The sequence below is a fragment of the Sinocyclocheilus grahami genome, unplaced genomic scaffold (genome assembly GCF_001515645.1).
Source record: "Sinocyclocheilus grahami isolate Dianchi unplaced genomic scaffold, SAMN03320097.WGS_v1.1 scaffold291.1, whole genome shotgun sequence".
Taxonomy (NCBI): domain Eukaryota; kingdom Metazoa; phylum Chordata; class Actinopteri; order Cypriniformes; family Cyprinidae; genus Sinocyclocheilus; species Sinocyclocheilus grahami.
This window is the reverse complement of record NW_015505470.1, coordinates 940,815-964,270: the sequence shown is the minus strand read 5'-3', so window position 1 is coordinate 964,270 and position 23,456 is coordinate 940,815. Positions and strand designations below refer to the sequence as shown.

Below are 23,456 nucleotides of genomic sequence, written 5' to 3'. Positions count from 1 at the left end.
TTTCTGCGTCAACATCTTGAACGGTAGCCGATGAAGGGCCCGGTTCAAAACTCGCAGGTCCAAGATTGGCCATAACCCACTGCCTTTCTTGGATACAATGAAGTAAGGGCTGTAAAACCCCGACCTCATATCGGCTGGAGGGACCGGCTCTATCGCATCCTTTGCCAGTAGGACTGCGATCTCTGCCCGTAGAACAGGGGCATCGGCCGCCTTTACTGTAGCGAAGCGGATACCGCTGAACTTGGGCGGGCGCTGGGCGAACTGAATCGCATAGCCGAGGCTGATGGTTCGCAGAAGCCAGCAAGAAGGGCTGGGTAGCGCTGACCAAGCGCCCAGAAACCGTACAAGCGGGACCAGCGGGACCGCAGCCGTACCCGCAGTGGGGCAGCGAGGTGGAACACAGGGACCCAGCTCGGGCGGCTTGTGAGCGGGCCGGAGAGGGGTGTGAGTGTGGGGTGCTAGGCTCACCTGGTTCCACGGGTTGGCAGAGTACGGCCTTTGTTGACGCTCTCGAACCGCCCGCTGCTGCCGTCTGGCGAAGAAGGAGGATGAGTGAGGTCCGGCGTTAGTCCTTCCGCAACTATCCGTGCCCTCCTGGATACCGCTGGTATGCTCTTTAAAGAGGGCCCAGCGCGTTCCATGGGTCGCTCCACTGGATCGGAGGAGCAAGAGGAGTGATGGTCCCCAGAGGGTTGGTTCCCTGCAGGGTTTGCCATCACTGTAACCCTCAAACCGCCCGCGCTACTGCTGGAAGTGGTTCTCGTCTGCCTTTCGCCAGAACGAGCCCCAGATCACGGCAGCAGCAACGGGATTCCGCCCCCTTGCGAGTAGCGGAGTCTGGTTCGCAGCTCCGAGATGGTCATCTTCCCGCAATGAGAACATGACTCATCCACAAAGGCCACCTCAGCGTGCTTAATGCCCAGACACGTGAGGCAGCGATCGTAACCATCACCCGGTGCCAGGTAATGACCACACCCAGAAGGAAATGTTCTTTTAGTGCTGAGGCGCAGAGGGGAGATGGCCGCTTTGCAACACGACAGGGGGTAGTGCAGTCTGAAGTGCGCAACCCACTCGACACTGGAACGACCACCGCTGAAGCGCCGTCCCGCCAACACAGAAAGCTTCCGAGAGCATGCTGAACTCGTAGTTCTCGAAATAAACATAGAGCAGAACGATGTTGTCGCTTGGCTCCGAAGCGAAAAGTTGGTATGCATTGCACCTGCTGCCTTATTATACTCACGCTGTGATCAGCAGCAGCTGGATGCAATAATTGCATGCCAATGTGCATTGGCTCATTTAGTTTACACTCGAAGTAGACTGGTCTATCAAAGCGATATCCCAATTCTCGTAGTGACCGACTGAAAGGGAACTGGTACATTTTCATAAGAGCAAGTACAAGTCAGAATCAAGAGCCATGCGTAAAATGGGTTGTAATGACCAGTGATGGAAAAACCTGGCCTTATTACATAACATATTCCAAGACATAGCACAGATTAAAGAACATGATGAAAGAAATAAACAATATCAATATAAGAAAATGCTTAGTTAGATTGATTTCCCATGGCATGTTGCACTAAAACATTCTCTCAAAATATAGCCTATAAGTGCGTAAATAATGTATACTACATTATGTATCCTATGTAAACAAGTAATTGTTAATTAGGCTATTAGGCTACTTTATTGCAGATATGTTATCATCCAACTTTGCATGCGTGGATGATAGCACAAAAGACCACCTTACAAAAATAAACATTTAAGCAAACAAACAAATAAATAAGCCTTATGAGGGAGCATGACCCGGTGCTCCACTAAAACAGTTCACACTTCAACCCTCAATGTTTAAACCAGAACTACACCCTTGCCTGCCACACTGAAATAAGTGGTGCAGGGTTTACTATAAAACAAATTTCACTCTAAACTTCACTCATTATCATAAAGAAACTATAACACACAAAAAACATTTAAGCATTAAAAATAATCTTTCCCTGTCTGTTTAAAGCAAAATTCTATTGTAGCCTACCTGCATTTGAAATACAGCATTTTAAAATGCTTTAGTATCTAGCCTACTATTTTCAAAGTATCTGGTTAATTTTTAATTTCAATTTTATAGTGAAAATGTTAAATTAAACTGAGATATAAAGTATCATTAGAAATGGGTGTAGGCTAATGTAGCATTGCTTGTGCAAGTGTGCATACCCGCACTTCATCTTATGCAGTACCCTGGCTTTTGTGTGTATTTTTGCCTCGTTTGTTATGATGGGTTATGCCATATATATATATATATATATATATATATATATATATATATATATATATTGTATAAGCAAACCTAAAAAAAAAGTGTTCTCAAAATACACAATCGTTTATTTTCCTTAAACCACAGTCTATGTACAACTCATATGCAAATCAACATTACGAGCATGCTATGTTTCATCTGAATGCTGCCGTGTAGTGTAAGTCTTCTGTTACGTTCACTCTGATGGTGTTACAGTAAAATTCATCTTTAGAAGGTAGTTACAACTTAATTAACGTAACGTGGTTAATTCGTGAATGTACAGTAGAGGTGGAGCTTACCAGACAGAGTGTAAATCTGCACAAACACACGCTCTGCCATCCGCGACAAACCAAACGCAGCTGTGCACACTAACTGCATTAGCTACCCGATGTTACGCTGGCAGTGTTAACGTTTTTAACTTTAACTTTAGAATAAACGTTTAGTTGTCATGAAATCTCCGAAATGCAGTAGTAAAATGACACATGGAACTAATGTGATCACTTTTTTTTTTTTTAATGCTTTATTAATTCAAAGCCACAAGAACATATTCAGGAACGAATGTGACCACATGTGACATGGATTATAAATGATGGTGTCATTAACTTAAAGCTGCAGTCCATAACTTTTTTTGGTTACAACTTATCCGAAAGCAGGCTATGGCATGTGAGAATCCTGCAGGATGGCGGATGGTTTATAGCCTTTTCTCACAGCAGCTGGAATAATTTAAATGTACCATTTTGATGGCGGATAGTAATCCAGAAAGGATTATGTGTTTATGAAACACATGTGAATGAAATTAAAGGGGTGGTTCACTGGGTTTTTTCTAGGCTTGATTGTGTTTATGGGGTGCAGTACATGTGTTAACGCTGCATGGCCTCGCCCCCTTTGCTGCCTTTTCCCGAGGGCAGGGTTTATCTGGGTTTGTGATGTCACGAACTCGGGAAGTAACTTGTAGTCCCTACCAGCCGTTTTTGTAGGCATTAAACTGCCAGAATTTTGAAAAACGATATCTCCGTTTGCATTGAACTTTCAGCTTTGTAACTTTGCAGATATTGTTTATGCTCAAACAGCAACATTAGACACTAACTAACGTTAAAAAAGTGAAATCACAATGAACCACACCTTTAAATGATATTCCAGTTTTAACTGTGCTTCTGATTACGAATAGCCTTGGATTACACAAGATTTGTATTTTAAAGACAACCAGTTAGAAGCAGTTTGTTTTTTGGGTTAAAAGAATTTCTTAATATGAAATTGGAATTGTATGACAATTAGAGATTAGACTGTACTGAAATTGAAATCTACACGCTAACACTACCCGCTGAGCAAAGGTACATCCAAACGTCATTTCAACGTCTTTTTCGGATGTTGAAATGACGTCCCCTGAAGAGCCAGAATGAAAGTTTTTATTACGTCTTTTTTCGACATCTTTTGGATGTCCAATATTGAAAGGTTCAAATTTCTAAAAAAGCTCTAAAAGGTTCAAATTTAGTTCAGATGTGGTTATTGTGGATGTATTTCCAACGGCTTATAAGGTCAACTGCAGTCTCATTTAGACGTCATTTATACTGTTTCTGGACAAAATTAACACTCTTAGGCTGCATTCAATTAAAACTCATGTTTTTTTCAATGCAATTTTTATTTGTACAGGTAAATCAAATTACAGACTCGGTGTGTTTGTACAAAAACCATGAAAACAAAAGAAACTTCACTCACTGTACAGTGGATAACAATTAACAAATAACAAACAATTTAAGTTTAGTTGGGTCATACATTATGTTCACCTGTTGGAGCTGAACTGGGGTGGCAGGGGGGGGACTTTTTTCAACTGCAATTAACATAAAATTCTTAAAGATTATATTCTTTACTCATGCAATAATCGAGTGTTCATGTACCCAAATAATATATGCATGCACAATAATGATAAGAACAAAATATGCTAGTGCAGGGGTATTCAAACTGGAGTCCGTGACCCAAAGCCAAGGGGTCCGCAAAATAATTTGCTATACCGTATTTTCCGGACTACAAGACAATGTTTTTTTAATCTTCTGAGATGGGCTGAATTATTCCAAAGTGACTTTGGAGGGGTCCCATCAAGATTAAGCAAAACATAAACAATTAAAAGCAAAGAGACACAGACATGAGAGACAAGTAAGTACTGCTGTGTTTTTCTACATTTGAGGAAGAAGTTCATGGAAACTAAGATTTACGCATTTTGTTTGTTTTCTTTATTTTACAAAAAGTATGACGTTTCACTGTTGTTTTGAAGGTGCACAAATAAAAATAGACCATTTTGAATGATAGCTTATCTAATGGACAAGCGTACCGCCTGTTTTTTCCATACACATTTTTTTGCATATATGAAGGATGGTGTTTTATTCAGACACGAGAGAAGTATAAAACCTTTTTTACATAACAAACAATAGTTTAGCAACCAAATGTTACACCGCGTCTAACGACTCACTCATGGAAATAATCCATGGCGAATAAGAGGTGTGTGAACCCACCACAAGGTTCAGTTTCATTTTAAATAAGTTTGTTATTGGCTTAATTTAAAATAAATATTGCTTGTAAGGAATGGCACTATAATTTATGTCTATTTTATAATTAGGCCTAAAAAATATTTTTTCCTGTTTTAAATTCCTTAAATTTAAATGATTTGGAGTAAGGAAAAGTAAATTACATGTCTAAAGAATTTACGTGTGTAAGTTTCTTATCCTTCGTTTTATTAATCAGTATTTACATTATTTCTGAAAGTAATAGAGTGGGGGAACTATGATGTCAGAACCCGGGAGAGTAATTTGCCGCGGGTTCCTTCGAGATTTTCCTATGAGGTTTTATAATGGGGGTTTTCAATTTATGAGTAAAATAAAGCCTGTGGTAAACATAACTTGACGATGCTTTTACGTTTTGTTCTAGAACGTAAATTACACACATCCATACCCAAAATTAAAATTTTGAAGCAGTTATATTCATTTTTGAAAATGTATGTTTTTAATAAGTAACTAGATAAGAACGTTTGGGCTATGAGTGTGTGTGCAGGGGGCGGTTTCATAAAACAAGTTTACCAAATAAGCCAGGTTTATTTCAGTTAGTCTGACTTATTGTCAGTTGATTTGATTCAAAATAAGTCAGACTAACTGAAATAAGCCTGGCTTATTTGGTAAACTTGTTTTATGAAACAGGCCCCAGTTTACATTGTAGAACAAAACATAAACATATCGTCAAGTTATGTTTACCACAGGCTTTATTTTACTCATAAATTGAAAAAACCCATAGGAAAATCTCGAAGGAACCCGCGGCGAATTACTCTTCCAGGTTCTGACGTCATAGTTCCCCCACTCTATAGTAAAATGCGTCTTTTACACTGATGCAACTTATGTGTGTTTTTTCCTGACCTGGTGCTGAACTTTCCTGACCTGAACTTTCCGGAAAATATGGTAAATGTTATATTATTAAACAGCTCATATAAAATGGGGAACATTTGCACCAATAAAACAATCATATTATGTTCATTATACTCCCACCCACATTAACTTGAGCCTTAAACACTGTTGTAATAATGAGGGGGTCCTTGGAAAATCTTCTCCCCTGCAAGAGGTCCTTGGCTCCAAAAAGGCATCCATACACAGTAGAGAGTCTGGTGTGGCAGATGGAACTGACTTCTGTCGAGGTTGTCACAAAATCTCTTATGTTTCTCTGTCTTCACGAACTGCCCTGAAACACAATTGAAATATAAACGATTACTATAAATATAAATAAAGCTTCACAATGCTCATTTTGGCCTCTGTGGTGAACATATGATCAGAAAATACTGCCATACTGATATTTAGTGTTTAGTGAATCATTTCAAAGAGTGTTTTTTAAAATTATTTTTGAATTTTTAGCCGCCTAATTTCACAGGCTCACGTGAGCATCCGAGATCCACGACAAAGTCTATTTTACTACAAGAACAAACACTTCACACAAGATACAATTTTGAAAATCTTACATTATTGTAAAGTTACATGTTTTAGTGACTAATTTAAGCAACTAAAAGGGATCAACATGAAATACTCATAGTCACGCAGTGCTGATGTTGTTAACATTAATAATTTGAGAATAAATTAAACAATAATAATCATTTGCACAGTTTGATGTGATATGAGCTAACCAATCTTTAGATTAAAGCACCGTTGGTAGCGCGATTTATTGTAATGCTTTTTTCCTCAGTTGGTCAAAACAAAAGTGGCAGACTTGTTACTTACTTGTTCAGATGACAATATCCGGTGAAAATTCTTATTTGGCTCATATATTCCAAGACGTAGGCTAGAATCTGTGAGTGTGAAGTACAGTATCCACACCGGTGCGGTGACTGACCACACACACATACTCCTCAAAACATTAGATTCATCCGTGCTGGAGCCGTGCCAAAGCACAACCCATGCAAGGAAGATCATTCCGCACACAGCTGCAATTGCATGTTTTCAAACAGAGATGGCGACAAAGAGGCAAAACTTACGGACTGCAGCTTTAATGGGAACACATTTCATATAGCCTAAGCCTACATAGTACACAAATTAATATAACAGAATTATTAGGCTAATAATATAATTATATTATAATATATTATCATTATTATTATTATTAAGTCATGAGAAATCTAGTGGGCTAATTCACTGGAATAGTGTGGGGCACATAAACAAAATCTCTTTGAATACAGTTTAAAAACTGCAACCCGTCAATAATGAGAATAAAATACAAGCGTAACTATATCGAATTAATTATGTCACAATGATTTTGATGATAAAAAACCCCCCCAAGAGACACTTAATTGGCAGTTTGGCTTTCAGATCCATTTTCACATTTCCACGGAACTCTGGCTAGATAAACAGTCTCTTGATAGCTGTTGTGCAATGAACTGTAACCCTTTTATTGCCAGAATAATGAGGCACACTTCTGAGATGTAGTCTATGTTTGAAAAACAAAAATAAATTTCACACGTTTAAAAATCGCATCACTTTGGGAATGTATGTAGGCTACCTTCAGTCAAATCTGATCTCTTATATAGACTAGTGAAAAGAACAATCATAATTCCAGCCTTTATGCAGAGTGATGTATTTGAATAAATAGAGCTATGCCATGTTCAATCAAAGACCAAACACACTTTAAGTTTGCCAATGTACATAGACACAGGCAGAGTTGCATGCATGCTCTTATTCTCTAGCTTTTCGAAGTTTGCTGTCTACCTATTGTTGTTTTATGCAAAAAGTCAGAGTCTGGATAGGACACACCGAGGGCCTTATGCAAATGATGTGTCTATCGGCTGGTGTGGGATACTGAAGAGGTGCATGCTCTTCTACTAACCCACTTTGCTAAATGTGTTTCTCTGAACCTTTTGGAGAAAGGTTCACTCAGTTCTTCACTGAAGACCTGAGAAAAGCACCACAGACGCAGGGATATAATCTACAGAGCCTGGATCCGTGGGGCTTTCCTGCTATACGGTAAGTGTAGATGTACTTCTCAAAGTTTTTATCTAAAATACTAAGCTTTGTCTCCCAGATGCCTGCTCTCTTCTCAAGCAGTGACCGTTTTGTGGAATCATATTGTTTTGCATTGTACCTGTTCACAGCTCTCTATATTGGCAGATTTAAATGTTTTTGACTAGAAGAGATTAGGGTGGAGAGACAGAGTGATTGTGGTGAATGGTGAATGGGGATACCCTTGCTCTTATGAATATTACAACAAGCCCTTTACATAAAGGAGAGCATTTGAAAGCTGGACACATTAGAATAAACCTCAAGATCATTTTACTGGCTGGGCCATGGCATGAATTGCCCCAGTGTCTGCATAAAGTTGTGATCCTGTAGGAAAATCAGCTGTATTTATCATTACAGATATTAAGATGAGCACAGAGGCTGTTGAACAGACAGAATCTCAGCATGAACATGCTGGTAAGGAGACTTTTCACTCTCTGGAATATTGTCAATTGCCTTGAAAAGGTAAATTTACCTCTTGACTAATGTATGGTGACATTTGAATGTAAGTAAATAACATCACACATATGTAATCAATTATATGCTAATTAAGAGTTTTCTGAGGATGCTTTTTAATGTTGTAAAAGAGCATCAACTGTGTGTCTTCTTCATACAGACTGTAGTCAAATATTTAATTAAATACATGTAGCTAAAAGTTAAAATATTCTATGCTACATTACAAATATTATGTGATTATATTCTTAAATATTGAAAATCATTTCACTGCTTTTAGTGACATCCAAAGGTTAATTTTTTAAGGTAATTTTCTCACAAATGGTCCACTTTCCAGTTATCGAGTCTTTTTTGATACTGTGATTAAGTGTACAGTACAGTGTTTTGTGATTCTGTTTTACGTTCCTTTGAAATGAGGATCATAATTTCACGAACTGCCACTGGGCTTCTTTACAATAACCGTTTGCGGTTATCACCAAAAGTTTAACTCTTTGTGTTGATGGGACACTGGTCACGCTCTCAGGTGCGAACGTCTGTGCAAGTGGCTTTGGGCCAAAGTCATTTTTAGGTGGATTTCTAACTCTAAATTTTCTTCTTCATTTTATTTGCCTCCCCATATTTTTGTACTTATAAAATAAAAAGTTTTTCTTGCAACGTATGTTGAGTTGAATACATAGTTCATCAGGTGTCTAGGTGCATGATGAGTGCAGGCTGATGGATGAGAAGTCTACCAGGATGTATGTGGCGGTTTGTTTGCAGTGAAGCGCTCATAGCCTCAGGCGGTACTGAATCATGGTCTGGTTACAATGGCTTCTGTACGGAACCGTCTTCTTCAAATGAGGAACCTGAGAGAAATGACAATTCAGAGAGAGCAGAGTATTGTCACTGAATGTTTAATATATATTTCATTTATGTTCCATCACCTCTATGGTGTGAATTGTAAGAGCATGGATTAAGGTTAAGGTTAGACCTATCAGATGTCCCATCAGGTCATGTGATAACTACAAATATTTGGATTGAAGGAAAAATGTTGTTCATGTTTACAAATAGTCTTGTTACATAAACCCACTACGTGAACACTACTGAAGTATATTTATATCTAAATCTAATTTTTTATCTTTAGTTTTGAGGACAGTGTATTATTTTGGAAATGCAAAGACAATTTTCATTTAGAAATTGCTTATAAATTAATTACAAAGAAAAGGCTTACTTTTTGACTATAGATTAAAACAGACTGAAACAGTATTTTATTGTAAAATATACTCCAGTAATCTTTTTTTTTATTATTTAATCATTTTAAAAGTATCATAATTTATGTGCAAACACGTGACTGGATGACTCTAAACTTTCTGAATTTAAAATCAGTGATTTTAAAATGATATAATATCATTAAAATACAGAGAATAGGTTACAGCAGATTTTATAATCACATTATTTTTATTATTTAAAATTGTGTCTGAGAGAGAGAGAGAGAGAGAGTAAGAGATGCACCTGGAGGTCTGTAAGTATTCAAATGTGAAGGCCTCTAAAGGTTGCCATGGAAACTCATTTGCATGATCTGATGATTTCCATACTGGAAGTTTGGCTCAGGAGAAGGGTAGATTTCCATATTGTGGAATGAGTGAGTGCCGTTCCTACCACGGCCTCATAGAGACGGATTTGAATTTCAAATGAAGAGAGATTACCTGGTATTGATGACCTTTGAACCCCCGACTAACCCTCCTCGCTCAGTTTAATGGAACATTTGGGAGTTTGTTTTTATGGTATGGTCCATTATAGGTCTTATGATGAACACCCTTTAAAAGAAATCATAATAAAAGTTTAAATGAAAACTAAAATGTTTTGTGAAATTAGCTGGATCCGGTGGGAGGCGGTTTGAATGTTAATGCATAACTTTCAGTGTGATTATCTTTTCATTTTCCAGACATTGAACAAAACGGCATTGACTTCACCAGACAAGTGAGTACAAACAATGTTTTACTTAATATTCATCATCTGTAAACAGCTGTTTTGGTATTTAGAGCAGCTCATTGCTCCTCTTATGAAGAGAAATGCAAACAGCTTGAAAGTTTACTAGTGTTACAGCATGTGAGATATTTGAGCAATAATACTATATTAGTTCATCAGATCAGCCTGTCATACGATCTAGTGTTGAGGACAGTAAAAAGTTTTGTGCACAGGAACTAGCTTCAGGCTTGTGAGGGCATTTGCATACTGTGCCTGCGGGAAGGGAAGGAATGTTTGTTAAAGGCCCTCTCCGGCAGAACAAGTCCAGCAGCCTTACTGGTCTCCGAGTGCACACAAAGAGCGTGTGTATACACACAAACACACATGCCTGAGGACCAAAACACAGCGGTGAACAGCTCCACATCGTGAAATGTTCACAGGTTTGTGTTGTCTAACAAAGTCTTTGTTTCATGTGCAGATTAAGACTGAGAACCTGAATGATTCACCTCATTCTGGATCGTCACACAAGATATGCCACCTAACTCAGGGATCCCCGATGCCTGGAGGCCAGCTTACTGGGGTACATCCTTATTAACCCAGCCTTAGGGAGTCATGAAATCCATCAAGAGCATGTTCGGGTCATATATTTTGCACAAAAATAATCAAATGAAACAAAAATAGGTTTTGAATGAAAAAAAAAAACGAAAATGAACTATAATAACAGTTAAGAAACACTTAAGTTAATTTAACTTCATTTTAAAATGTTTTCATTTATGTGATATATTAAAAATGTATTTATTTTATTATTCAAGTATTTATAAAACGTGGTAGTATTTGTTCATAATTTATAATTATTTGAATAAATTCCTAAAATACAGTAAAATATAATCTAATGCAATTAAATTTACATTAAAAAATATATATATTAAATATGTATTCTGTTATTCAAGTATTTATGAAAAAAGCTATGTATTTAATATTTATTAATATTATTATCCAAGTATATAAAAGATAGTTCACCCAAAAATGAAAATGTTGTCATCATTTACTCACCGTCAAGTCCTTCCAAACCTGTACGAGTTTCTTTCTTATGTTTTACGTAAAAGTAGATATTTTGAAGAATGCTGGTAATCAAACAGTTGATGGTCCCCATTGACTTCCATAGTATTTCTTTCCCTACTATGGAAGTCAGTGGGGACCAACAACTGTTTAGTTCTTCAAAATTCTTCAGAATATCATCTTTTGTGTTCAACATAAGAAAGAAACTCATGCAGGTTTGGAACGCCATATGGGTGAGTAAATGATAGCAAAATTGTCATTTTTGGGTGATCTATTCCTTTAACTTATAATGATTTAAATAAAGTAAATTGTTTTAATACAGTAAAAGATAATCTAATGCAATGAATTTATATATATGATGCTGATGATTGGTGTTTTTAGGAGCTGTCCGCCCTGCACCCTCTGCCCCAGCTAGTCCTGATGCCTGGATCTCACCTGTCCTCTCCTTCATCATTTCTCCTCTCACAGGCCCAATCAGGACACCAAGGTCAGTAGATGTAGTACTGGGTCACTGGGTCATATTAGGGATACTGCTGTTCATCAGTTTGCATCCAAGAGAACATTCTGTTTGTCTGCTGTAACTACAGTACAAACATATTTAAATACTGTTTTTTACAGCACTGCTGCAGCCCAATCTGCTTTCCTTGCCCTCCCAGTCCCAGACAGGACTCCTACCGCACCAGCCTGGCATCGCACTCACTCCTCAGGTACATCACAGCCTAATGCTGGATTACTTAGGCTTCTTTAAATTGCAAATAAATAAATAAAACAACAAAAAACTTTTCATTCTTCACTATTACTATTTTTTTTTATATATATATATATATATTATTTTATTGTATTTTTTTTAAGTCCTCAACACTATGAAATATAACAAATGGGAATTATATAATGACCAAGCAATATGAAACAAATCAAAAGTATCTTTCATTTGTCACCCCAGTTTTATTTAATTATTTTTTTAAATCGTATATTGTAGTACTATTACCTTTTTATTCATTTGTATTCATTATTTTCTATTTGCATTTTAATGTAAACGTTTGAGTAATTTTGTTGTGTTTTTGTCATTTTATTAGTTTCATTAAAAAATATATATGTTATTAAAAATATATTCAAATATACATATATAAAAAAAAACATTGAAAAAAGATCATGAGATATATCAATTTGGGCAAACCTTTGATTGGTAGTGCAAAAACATGGTATTACCATATTGACATATTACCATAATGCATAACACCAGGTTACTTTTTTATGGGCATGAGAAATGTAAAACACAAAAGAGAGGGCATTAATAAAATAAACAAAAATAAAGAATCAGAGGCAAATAGCATGTAAGCAAACAAAAATAACAACTGATTACCTAGACCCTAATAGTTTTAATTTTTTTGGTAGTGCAAAAACATGGTATTACCATATTGACATATTACCATAATGCATAACACCAGGTTACTTTTTTATGGGCATGAGAAATGTAAAACACAAAAGAGAGGGCATTAATAAAATAAACAAAAATAAAGAATCAGAGGCAAATAGCATGTAAGCAAACAAAAATGATAACAACTGATTACCTAGACCCTAATAGTTTTAATTTTCTCATAAGGCAATGGGCAGGTCAGGTCTGGCCGGCTCCTCTATGGACGGACACCTGGATATGTCTCACTTACAGGTGCCTAAACATGTGGGATCCCCTCAAGATGAACCCAGTGACCTGGAGGAACTCGAGCAGTTTGCTAAAGCCTTCAAACAGAGACGCATCAAACTCGGCTTTACTCAGGCAAGACTGTGCCTGATTTTATAACTCTTTTAGCTGTATATTTTATAGTTTTTTTTATCATTATCTTTTTAATAATAGTATTGATTTCCCATTTATATGAACATTTTTCATTTATAATTCTCTTTTTTCATACATCTCTATTTGAAAATCAGCAGAACTGAATTGAGAATGCATTTTACATTCTGAGTCAGTTCCTGAATTTGATCTAATTGTAAAGCAGAAAACATGATGCAGAATTGTAATTCAAATTTGAATTTTAGGAAGTAGAATTAAAATAGAATAATATTTAAATAAATTTATAATAAGCACTGTAAGTATTTTTTTTTATTAATGCATTTCATTTTGCACAACAACACAACATATGGGAAATATGTATTTTTCAGCCTATAGAAGTCACCATTTAATTTAAATACATTTCATTATGTTTAATACACGTACTTCTATTTTTCTGGACTACGACATGCTTTGTGTTTATTCAGTAAATAAAAAAAGCATATTTCGCCAAAATTTATGATGTGTTCATGTTTGTCAGGCCAACAAAATTCAAGTATACTATGACCGTTTTTTATTATTTATATTTTATTACCTTTCCTGTAATATTATATTTATATTATATAAGTATAATATATATAAGTATAATAGATGTTGTTTCTGTTATATAACTTTTACTGTAATTTCAAATGTCTGTGGGTCTTAGAAAAATAATTGTGATACTCAATGTTGCCCAACCCTGCTGTGGACCTAATCCAGTTGTCAAACTGGTGTGTGTTGTGGCTGCAGGGTGATGTGGGTCTGGCCATGGGAAAGCTGTATGGAAATGACTTCAGTCAGACTACCATCTCACGCTTTGAGGCTCTCAATCTTAGCTTCAAAAACATGTGCAAGCTCAAGCCCTTGCTGGAGAAGTGGCTGAGTGACGCAGGTATGTGCTGCTGCCCTCTCATGGACAGAACAGACTAATGGTTTCTCTCTAAGCATCAGCAGGCTTTTGTTTTGTGGACCGCACTATCAATATCTGCGATCTTAAACCTTCTCTTCCCTCTCAGAGAACTCACCATCCGACTCCATGACCAACCCCACCACCCTGCCTCCCCTTATGGAGGGTTATGGGAGGAAGAGGAAAAAGAGAACAAGCATCGAAACTAACATCAAACTCACACTAGAGAAACGCTTTCTAGATGTGAGTCTGTGTTATTTTAGTTTTATTGAGATACTATTATATTTTACTACTATTTTAAAATAGGTTTTATAATTATATGCTCTGCTTTCATTTTAATTTTAGTTTAGTTTTTGCATGTGTGTGTTTGTGTTTGTGTGTGTGTGTGTGAAGAGTTCAATTGCAAAAACAGATTACTCTGTTATGATAAAAAAATCATGTTTTTTTAATCCTGCATTCCAATTACTATCAATCAAACTGCAGTTGGGTTGTTTTGGTTAAATAATAAACAATAACAACATGATTTATGAAAATGAATAAAAACAAAGTTATCTGTTTTTGCAAATAAATTCTTTATATATTATATGTGTCTATATGTATACTATATATATAGTTTTTAGTTTAGTTTTAGTTACTAATTTTTACTTAAAATTACTTTTATGATTTATTTTAATACATGTATTTAAACAAAACAAAAATGAGAAATGTTGCCTTGCCAAATTGCTGAAATAAAAAAAAAAGTTTACAGTTATTTATTTTATTTGATTATTATTTAGTTAGTTAGTTAGTTATTTTATTTCAAGTAGCATTTTATGGTTTTAACTATATGATAACCCTGATGTGAAATTGCAGTTTTTACTTATTTTCAGAAGCCCTCATTTATAGCATGTGACCATGATTTATTATTTACTTGTTTTTATTGCTAGTTGTGTCAAGCCAATTAATTAGGGAGAGGGACATTCACATTCTAGAGAGCATTTGATTAATACAATGAGCAAGAAGAATGATTTTTGTATATGAGTAATTGTATAATTTATAGTAATATAGAATAATTTTGTAGCATTTATAATCTGTTACTTAAAGTTAATTTCATCAAATTTGTGGAGGTTTAATCTTAAACTGTTTTAAGATTTCGAAACTTTTGCTCAAGACAGGTAACCCTAACCTGCTCCACATGGTGTAACAAGTCTTTTCATTCGCCAATGACAAAGTGCAGCAGTTCACTTGCAGTGCCCCCTGCAGCCTGTGATACATAAACACACTTTCTACCCCAAACAGAACCCAAAACCCAACTCTGAAGAGATCACCCTAATCTCAGAGCAGCTATCCATGGAGAAAGAAGTAGTGCGAGTTTGGTTCTGCAACCGACGGCAGAAAGAGAAGAGGATATACTGCCCTGTCTCCACTTCACCTATGAAGTCTCACAACTACAACCCTCGTCTGGTGAGTCTGAGCAATCATTACTGAAATGTTGCAAAACGTTAGAACATGATCCATAATGCACATGTGACACACTGTCATAACAGTACAACCTAAATGGTGACTATCAAGTCGTGTTACTAATAATCTCTGGTTCAACATGGATAAAGACAGATCTTACTTGTTTCAAACAGGAAGTTTTTAAGGAAAGTTGAAATTTATTTAATAAAACATTGTGATTTGGCAATATATTATATTACACAGTTCAAAGCTTTGGGGTCAGTAGAATTTTTTTTTTTTTTTAAATATGTATTTAAATAGAAAGGTTACTTTTAATCATAATAATATTTCAGAATATTACTGTTTTTCTATATTTTTGTTGATGCTTTTTTTTTTTTTGATGAAATCAGATGAATAGTCACAATATGTTATAATAAAAATAATTTATCTGTTTAGAATGTTTATAGGATTATCATCCTCTCCAAAGTGAGTGTGTTTTGTGATGCTTTTGTGGTTTCAATATATTATATTACACAGTTCAAAGCTTTGGGGTCAGTAGAATTTTTTTTTTTTTTTAAATATGTATTTAAATAGAAAGGTTACTTTTAATCATAATAATATTTCAGAATATTACTGTTTTTCTATATTTTTGTTGATGCTTTTTTTTTTTTTATGAAATCAGATGAATAGTCACAATATGTTATAATAAAAATAATTTATCTGTTTAGAATGTTTATAGGATTATCATCCTCTCCAAAGTGAGTGTGTTTTGATCACTTTTGATCAAAAGTGATGTTTGTTTTCCTTAAAAATGTTCTCCACCCGATTTCCCACTGATTTGGTTCATTTCCGGTTTCAGCCTTCAACTTCCCGCTCATTCAGTCCACTCGCCACTGGAGGTGGTAAGTATTGAGCTGGTGCCTCAACAAAGATTTGTAAACATTATATTTTTTTCAGATTTTTCACCTGCAATATCCAATCATATTTTCATGAATACTTGAGCACTAAGGCATTACAAACATAACAGCATGACTTCCTGTAAAGCTGCTTTGTAATTCTATGTATTGTGTATAGCTCTGTACAAATCGATTTGACCTGATTGATTTGTTCCTGCAGTGTCATCAAGCTCCTCCCCCAGCAGCCCCAGTCGAGGCTCCTCCCCCAGCACTTTGTCCACTACATCCAGTCCACTGACCGCACAGGGGGTCAATCAGACGTTCAACACCCCAGGGTAAAACCACAGCAAGTTACTTCACACATACAGCCATCTTAACTTGGGCTAACTAGACAAATGATGAATTTGACTCTTTCTTAGATCCTGGTACCGCTGGAACACCACATCATACCACCACTGAGCCCCTCTGAAGGCAACAGCTTCACTTCATAACTTACCAAACGAGAGAGAAATACTCATTCTGTAATGTTTACAACCAGCACTAAATAAGGAGGCAGAACACGGGGAACCACTATTCTGCTTCTCGTGGTCTTACGTTCAAAGGGCTTGTGAATAGAGCTTCACTGCTAATTACCGAAGGGAAAAAGCACTAATATGCAACGGCACATTGTTTAGATATGCAATCTTGCTACAAAGAACATGACACAGACATGTTTGGCATTTTCAGCAGAGCTTTTAATGTGCATGAAACCTTATTTCACTTTCTGTGTAAAATCTCTGTGCCAATTTTGTTGGAGATGAAGGTTCGAATCTGGCTTTTTGTGTACTGATAACGCTGATGTGAAAAACTGCATATAACCAAAAACAAAACCACAGATTTTTAAATATCTTGTTTACATATTGCTTTATTAGAGACTTGTTTTAAATTATGTAAAAGGATAATTTTATGATGAAGTTTCATACGCTAGTGTTCTTGAGCGTTATTGGCCCTGCTCAAGGTCGAGACTGGAAAAGCTGGCTCTGATATGTGTAGTAATGTTTTTTAGTGGATTGGTCAACAGTTTACAGTTCTCAATATATTTTCGGCATACACCTAGTTTTGTGTTTCTGGACATTTCTGAGGATTTCTGGCAGGGAAAAAGTTTTATATGCCTGGCGTGGAATGTGTGCAGTTCACACTAATTTTATGCAACATTGTCCAAAGCATTTGAAGTTCCTTGAGTTTCACATTTTAGCTTTTACGTATGATTAATAATATTATCTAGATATTGTTTGTTTGTTTGTTTGGTTGTTCTTTGCTTTTTAAAAAAAATAAAATTTTAATAACACTTGTATATTTCTGTTTCACTGTTTTACTGTTATTAAAATTTGCACTTAAATTTGTTTCTTTTTTTACCACAATATAGTGTATAGTTTCTAGTTTATAACTTTTGAGGTTGTGCTCACAATACTTTTGAGCACAATTATGGTCATAAAATCATAATTATGAAAAAAAGTCATAATTTTAAGACAGAAGTAGAAATTATGCAATAGTGTAATTTACTAAGTATAAAGATGAAATGATAAGAAATCATAATTATGACAAAAAAATAAAAAAATTTGTAATTAGTATCTCAACAATTTCAACTTTTCATCATCATTTTGGCTTTCAACACAATTTTCTAACAAAACAAAAAATATGATGGTAACACCTCCAAAAGTCAATAACATACTAAACAATGATTTACTGCAACCTTAATTCGCCAAAACATTATTATCTAAAAACATTAGTAAACAAAACATCAGATCCTTAGACAAACCATAAATCCGTCACATGCAACCTAAGAATAAACATTCACAGTTTAAGAGGTGAAGGGACACTTCAAGAATAACGATGAATACAAAAATGACAAAGTAGAACTTATGGCAATAGCCTACTTGTTCTTAATAATCAATTTTGATTTCACAAGAAGACATGTACCCTGCAAAATCTTTTTGTCTGTTTGCAACACAAAGCTACAGTTTCACTTCAGAAGATGTAGAATTAGTGCATTAGTTTTATGAACCACTTCTATGGTGCCTACTTTTAAAGCTTGAAAATGTCTTATTTTATGTTCCACATGGTTTGGAAAGACATACAGTACAAGGGACTAAAGTGTCATTTTTCTTCTATAAACGAGAGCCTATCCTGCTTGTTCCGGAAACAGGTGTTACTTAAAGGGATAGTTCACCCAAAAATGAAAATGTGATGTTTATCTGCTTACCCCCAGGGCATCCAAGATGTAGGTGACTTTGTTTCTTCAGTAGAACACAAACGAAGATGTTTAACTCAAACCGTTGCAGTCTGTCAGTCTTATAATGGAGGTGAATGGGAATCACGGCTTTGAGAGTCAAAAAAAACATACACAAACAAAACCAAATTAAACCCTGTGGCTCGTGACGATACATTGATGTGTAAAGACACGAAACGATCGGTCTGTACAAGAAACTGAACATTATTTATATTGTTTTTTACCTCTGATGCTCTGCAATGTCTGAACTGTTCTGAGCGTGTCCTCGACAGCCGGCTCGTGACGCGTCTTCTTCTTCTTGCTTTACGGCGGATCGCAGACTTATAAGTGCATTGCTGCCACCTATCTCTCAAATGGACCATTGACACTCCTAATTGAGGTTGTACATAGAGTGTAAAGCAAGAAAAAGAAGAAGACGCGTCACGCACCGGCTGTTGAGAACACGCTCAAGAATGTGTGGCGTGTACGGGGTTTGTCTCATATATCAGCTTTTGATTTATATCAAATGTCAGCAGGTTTCGATGAGGTTTTTATGGATATGGTGTAGCTATACACTGTAGTAATTACCATTATATTATTACGGAAACCCTTTAATCCATGGGAGTTTGTCACTATAATGTCTAAGGTCTCTCAGTGTGTGTAACCATCTCTCAACAAATCAAATCTCATTAACAACAATCTTATACATCTGTGTGTGTGTGTGTGTGTGTGTGTGTGTGTGTGTGTGTGTGTGTGTGTCTGGTTTAGACAAGTTGTCACATGTTTTAATAGTTTTTGTGTTTCAATAGATAATTAACCACAACTTCTTTTGTAGACAAACAAAAGTTGATCTTTTTTTAATCATTTGTTTATTATATATTTTTTTCTTTATTTGGTATTTTAGATAGCCTAGTATTTGCTATCTCAAATAAAGGTAGGCTATTTTTCAAAAGTTAGTGTCATTAAACAGAAGATATACGGGGCATTTTGTCACAAAAAAAGTTATTTTTTTTTAACACATAAATAGGTTTCTTTACCATAACTGCAAGTATAGAATTTAAAGGCGGAAATGTGTGTTGTTGTTTTTTTTGTTTTTTTACAAATGTCAGGTTTGGACAAGTTGTCACACGTTTTTAATAGTTTTTGTTTCAATGCAGATAATTAATCTCTGTTGTAGCCAAACAAAAGTTTATATTTTTATTATTTTTTTATTTGATAGATTTTGTTTTTTGTTTTGCCATTTTAGACAGCATTTGATATCTAAAATAAAGGTAGGCTATTTTACTTTTTTTCCCGGAAATGTTAAACAGCATTTTGTAGTCAAAATGTATCTGCATACGGACAAACTGACTAGAACGCAATAATAATACTCACAATTAGCGTGATAATGAGTGGTCAATGAAGACCTGTTAAACCTTTGATTGCTAATAATGGAGCTTAATGATTTCCACCTGTTTAATGAACGATTTCGCCACAGTTTGTCTTTACTGACACCACATTTCTTCGAATAAAAGAGATACTGGGCTTTGTTTACAAACGTTTGCTAGCTGTTCCTACATAGTCGACGACATGTATTTACATCTTCAATCCAAAAGCAGATTTCTCGACCTTCATTTGACCAGCGGTTTACATGACTGGGACATGAATGAGGAAATAAAGTTAACGACGACGACTGATCAGTTTTACCACGGTAAAATAATTGTGTTTCAGTGAGTAATTGACTCAAGTATGCGAAAGAGAGGCGTTTTTCAGTGTGGACGCTGTGTGGTGGTTCGGCAGATGATAAGCGGTCTGACCAGTATCTGGCGCAGTGGCACTTCGCGAGGATCTCCAGAAGATCATTACCAGCAGCAGCAGCAGCAGCGCACGAGAGCTACCAGCTGCCCCTCAGCAGCAGAGGTGTGTTCATCAAGCATAGCCTGCTCATGACCGCACACTAATCAACAAGATACATCAAACACAAAACTCCTTATCAAAGGTGTTCACTATTTTCAATGCCAGAGAGACCCCATGAAAATGTTCTGTAACTTACACAAATGTATAATTTTCTTGTTGTTTATGAATGACTGTATTTATTTGAAACCATAAACACTGCAATATTGCAAAGACCAATTGTTTTACAAAATAATCATAAAAAATACAAGATAATATTTTGTATTTGGAATGATTATAAAACGTATTATATTTCCAAATACAAAATAATTTATGAAACCATTATCTGGAAAATATTTGCTTTGTATAACAGTTTGTTTTCTGCCCAATACAGTACGTACATAATAATAATATTATTATATTTTCTCAATCAACATTACAATATAAAGACAAATTATTTTACAAAATAATTATTAAAAATACAGGATAATATTTGTATTTGGAACAATTATAATAAATATTATATATTTCCCAATGCAAAATAGTTTATGAAAATATTATCTGGAAAATATTTGCTTTGTATAACAGTTATTGTTTTCTGCCTAGTAGTAATAGAAGTATCTCTATTGAGAATCCCTGTCTTAAAACACAAAGTTCCCAGTAATGTTCGTATTACCAAAAAGAAGAAAATCTTTCAAGATTTTTTCTTTTTCTTTTAAGATTTACATGATTTAATTAATAGTAAAATTCCATCGACTTGAATAATCCTAAAATTTTATTTGAGTAATTAAAGATTGTTCAATTATTCAGTTGAAATGCATGACGATTATTCAATTCAACTTGGGTTTTACTGTCAAATTGGGTAAATCTTTTAAAAAGCCTTTTTTTAGTGCATCCTTTTTTATTTTTAACATTACAGTGGTTTCGACCATTTGTAACTCGAGTCAGTCAGTTATTATGCTTTATCTATTGTCGTAATTATAAACAGACTGGTTTGCAGGACAAATATTTGAACCGCATTTTGTCTCGCAAATTGGCTTAATTCCGCATTTCAAAATAAGGTAAATGGTTCCTTGTGTGATTATTCCATGATTACTGCTCATTAGTAGTCTACACAGTAGATCAATGCTCTAAGAATTCCGTAAGATCCTGTAAAACTGTAATTGATTATCTGAGTTTTTATTTGAGGGTCCCTTCTGATTGGTTCCAAATTCTAAAAGAAATTCCAATTGGAATCTTGTGTATGTCCCTTTCAGTTTAAGTCCCTTTTCTTCCCCCAACTCAGTTTCTTAAACTCTTGTCACTGTGCGCTTCAAACGTAATTGTTTCTGTCTTTTAAAGAGCCTGAAATACAACCTAATCTGTGGCTGATGGTGAATCCCAGTTTAGCCTGCCCCATAAAGTACCCTAGTAATTACCCCAAAGCCCCAACACCCCCAAAACCGACACCGCAGTCAGCGCTGCCAAGAACCACCACACCTGTTCTGGAACACCGTCTGCACCCTGCGATACTGCCTGATGAGACCTGCCTGAATGAGTCAACGCACGATACCTCCCTCTCCAGCGAGTATCAGGTACGAGTAAAGCTGCATTGCGTACTTTGCTTGTTTGCCACCTTGATATTAAGGCACAATGAATAAACTGGGTGAAAGATTATAGATATCTGATGTAGTTGACCCATCTCCACCTTGTCCCAGGTCACAGATGAAGATGATGCTTCTTCTGTAGATGTGCCTGTTTGTCGTAAGGTAAAGGGTGTGCGGAAGGGGGGGACCCCCAAAGCGTCTACTCGCAAACTGGGTCTGACGCAGAACAGGAGGCTTCAGAGAGCCCTGCAGGACAGCATGAACCTGAAGAACGGCGGATGGCCTCGGCCTCCTGTTAACTACTGCATCCTCATCGCAATGGCACTCAGCAGCAGCCGTAACGGCAGTCTTAACGTACAGCAGATCTATAACTTCACCAGGTCTCTTTTATATACTTAACCATGTGAACAAACACTGACGGTACATTCTTAAATTCAGTCTAAAAATAAAGCTTCCAGAAAGCTGATTTTGCAATGATGCCGTTGAATAATAATCATTTTTGGCTCCACAAAGAACCTTTCACTCTTAAAAATAAAGGTGCTTAAAAGGTTCTTCACAGCGATGCCATAGAAGAATCATTTTTGGTTCCACAATGAACCATTCAGTCAAAGGTTCTTTAAAGAACCATCTCTTTCTTGCCTTTTTATAATCTGAAGAAACTTCTTCTGCCATAAAGAACCTTTTGTGAAACCGAAAGTTTCTTCAGATGTTAAAGGTTCTTTATGGAACCATTTAGACAAAAAAAGGTTCTTCTATGGCATCGTGTAGCACTTTTATTTTTAAGAGCGTTTAGTAAAAAATGTTCTTTTTAAGAACATTTTCCACAGAATATTTTGTAGAACACAAAGATTCCATGGATGTTAAAGGTTCCTCATGGACTAAAGATGCCCATAAAGAACCTTTACTATTGAGTGAATTACTTTGTTGTCCCCCCCCCCATCATGACTTCACTCACCGTCTCTCTAACACACGCACAAATCTGAAATTTTGTTTTTTGAAAAATGTTTTTCATTTCATTTTCTTTCTGTCTTTCTAGAGAGCACTTCCCCTTTTTCCTTACAGCTCCAGATGGGTGGAAAAACACAATCCGCCATAATCTGTGTTTCAGCAACAGTTTTAAAAAGACCCCGCAGCAGGTGTCTGGAGACGGCAAGAGGAAGTCGTGTCTGTGGCATCTCACTCTGGATGGCCGACAGAGACTGAGAGATGAAATTAACATGCTTACGGGAGATTCCTTCAGAATGCTGAAGAGGAGCATGAACTATCCAGGTCAGGACTTGGAGCCGAGTGAGTGGTGAGGTAAATGGCAAAATCAATTGGAACTGATTTAACTCTGTGTCCGTGTTACAGATATGATTCAAGCACTGTTAGAGCTGTGATCCAACTTTGACCCCTGTGACATCATCAGGCTGGACAACTGGACCTGCTGTTTTTTTTTTCTTTTTTTTTTTTTTTTTTTTTTTTTTAATTT

At 35.9% G+C, this 23,456-nt stretch overlaps 2 protein-coding genes across 3 annotated transcripts; both read left to right on the top strand.

The window, feature by feature from the left end:
• Positions 1–2,459: 2,459 nt before the first annotated feature.
• Positions 2,460–17,531, top strand: LOC107600771 (POU domain, class 2, transcription factor 3-like). 2 transcript variants are annotated; one of them, XM_016292735.1, is made up of 14 exons: positions 2,460–2,510; positions 7,663–7,758; positions 8,152–8,208; positions 10,169–10,203; positions 10,670–10,771; positions 11,632–11,737; positions 11,869–11,957; positions 12,854–13,027; positions 13,808–13,949; positions 14,074–14,207; positions 15,243–15,407; positions 16,243–16,285; positions 16,500–16,614; positions 16,699–17,531. In XM_016292735.1, the coding sequence occupies exons 3-14, from the start codon at positions 8,160–8,162 to the stop codon at positions 16,736–16,738; spliced, it is 1,194 nt and encodes a 397-aa protein (XP_016148221.1). In that variant the 5' UTR covers positions 2,460–2,510; positions 7,663–7,758; positions 8,152–8,159; the 3' UTR covers positions 16,739–17,531. The 2 variants fall into 2 exon arrangements, with proteins under 2 accessions (XP_016148221.1, XP_016148220.1); XM_016292734.1 differs by lacking the exon at positions 2,460–2,510 and having other exon boundaries at positions 7,631–7,758.
• Positions 17,532–20,000: 2,469 nt separating this feature from the next.
• LOC107600773 (forkhead box protein N5-like) lies at positions 20,001–23,424 on the top strand. Its single transcript, XM_016292739.1, has 6 exons — positions 20,001–20,217; positions 20,307–20,426; positions 21,741–21,973; positions 22,097–22,365; positions 23,022–23,254; positions 23,336–23,424. Exons 1-6 carry the CDS (start codon positions 20,097–20,099, stop codon positions 23,362–23,364), a joined length of 1,005 nt encoding a protein of 334 aa, XP_016148225.1. The 5' UTR covers positions 20,001–20,096; the 3' UTR covers positions 23,365–23,424.
• Positions 23,425–23,456: the final 32 nt, after the last annotated feature.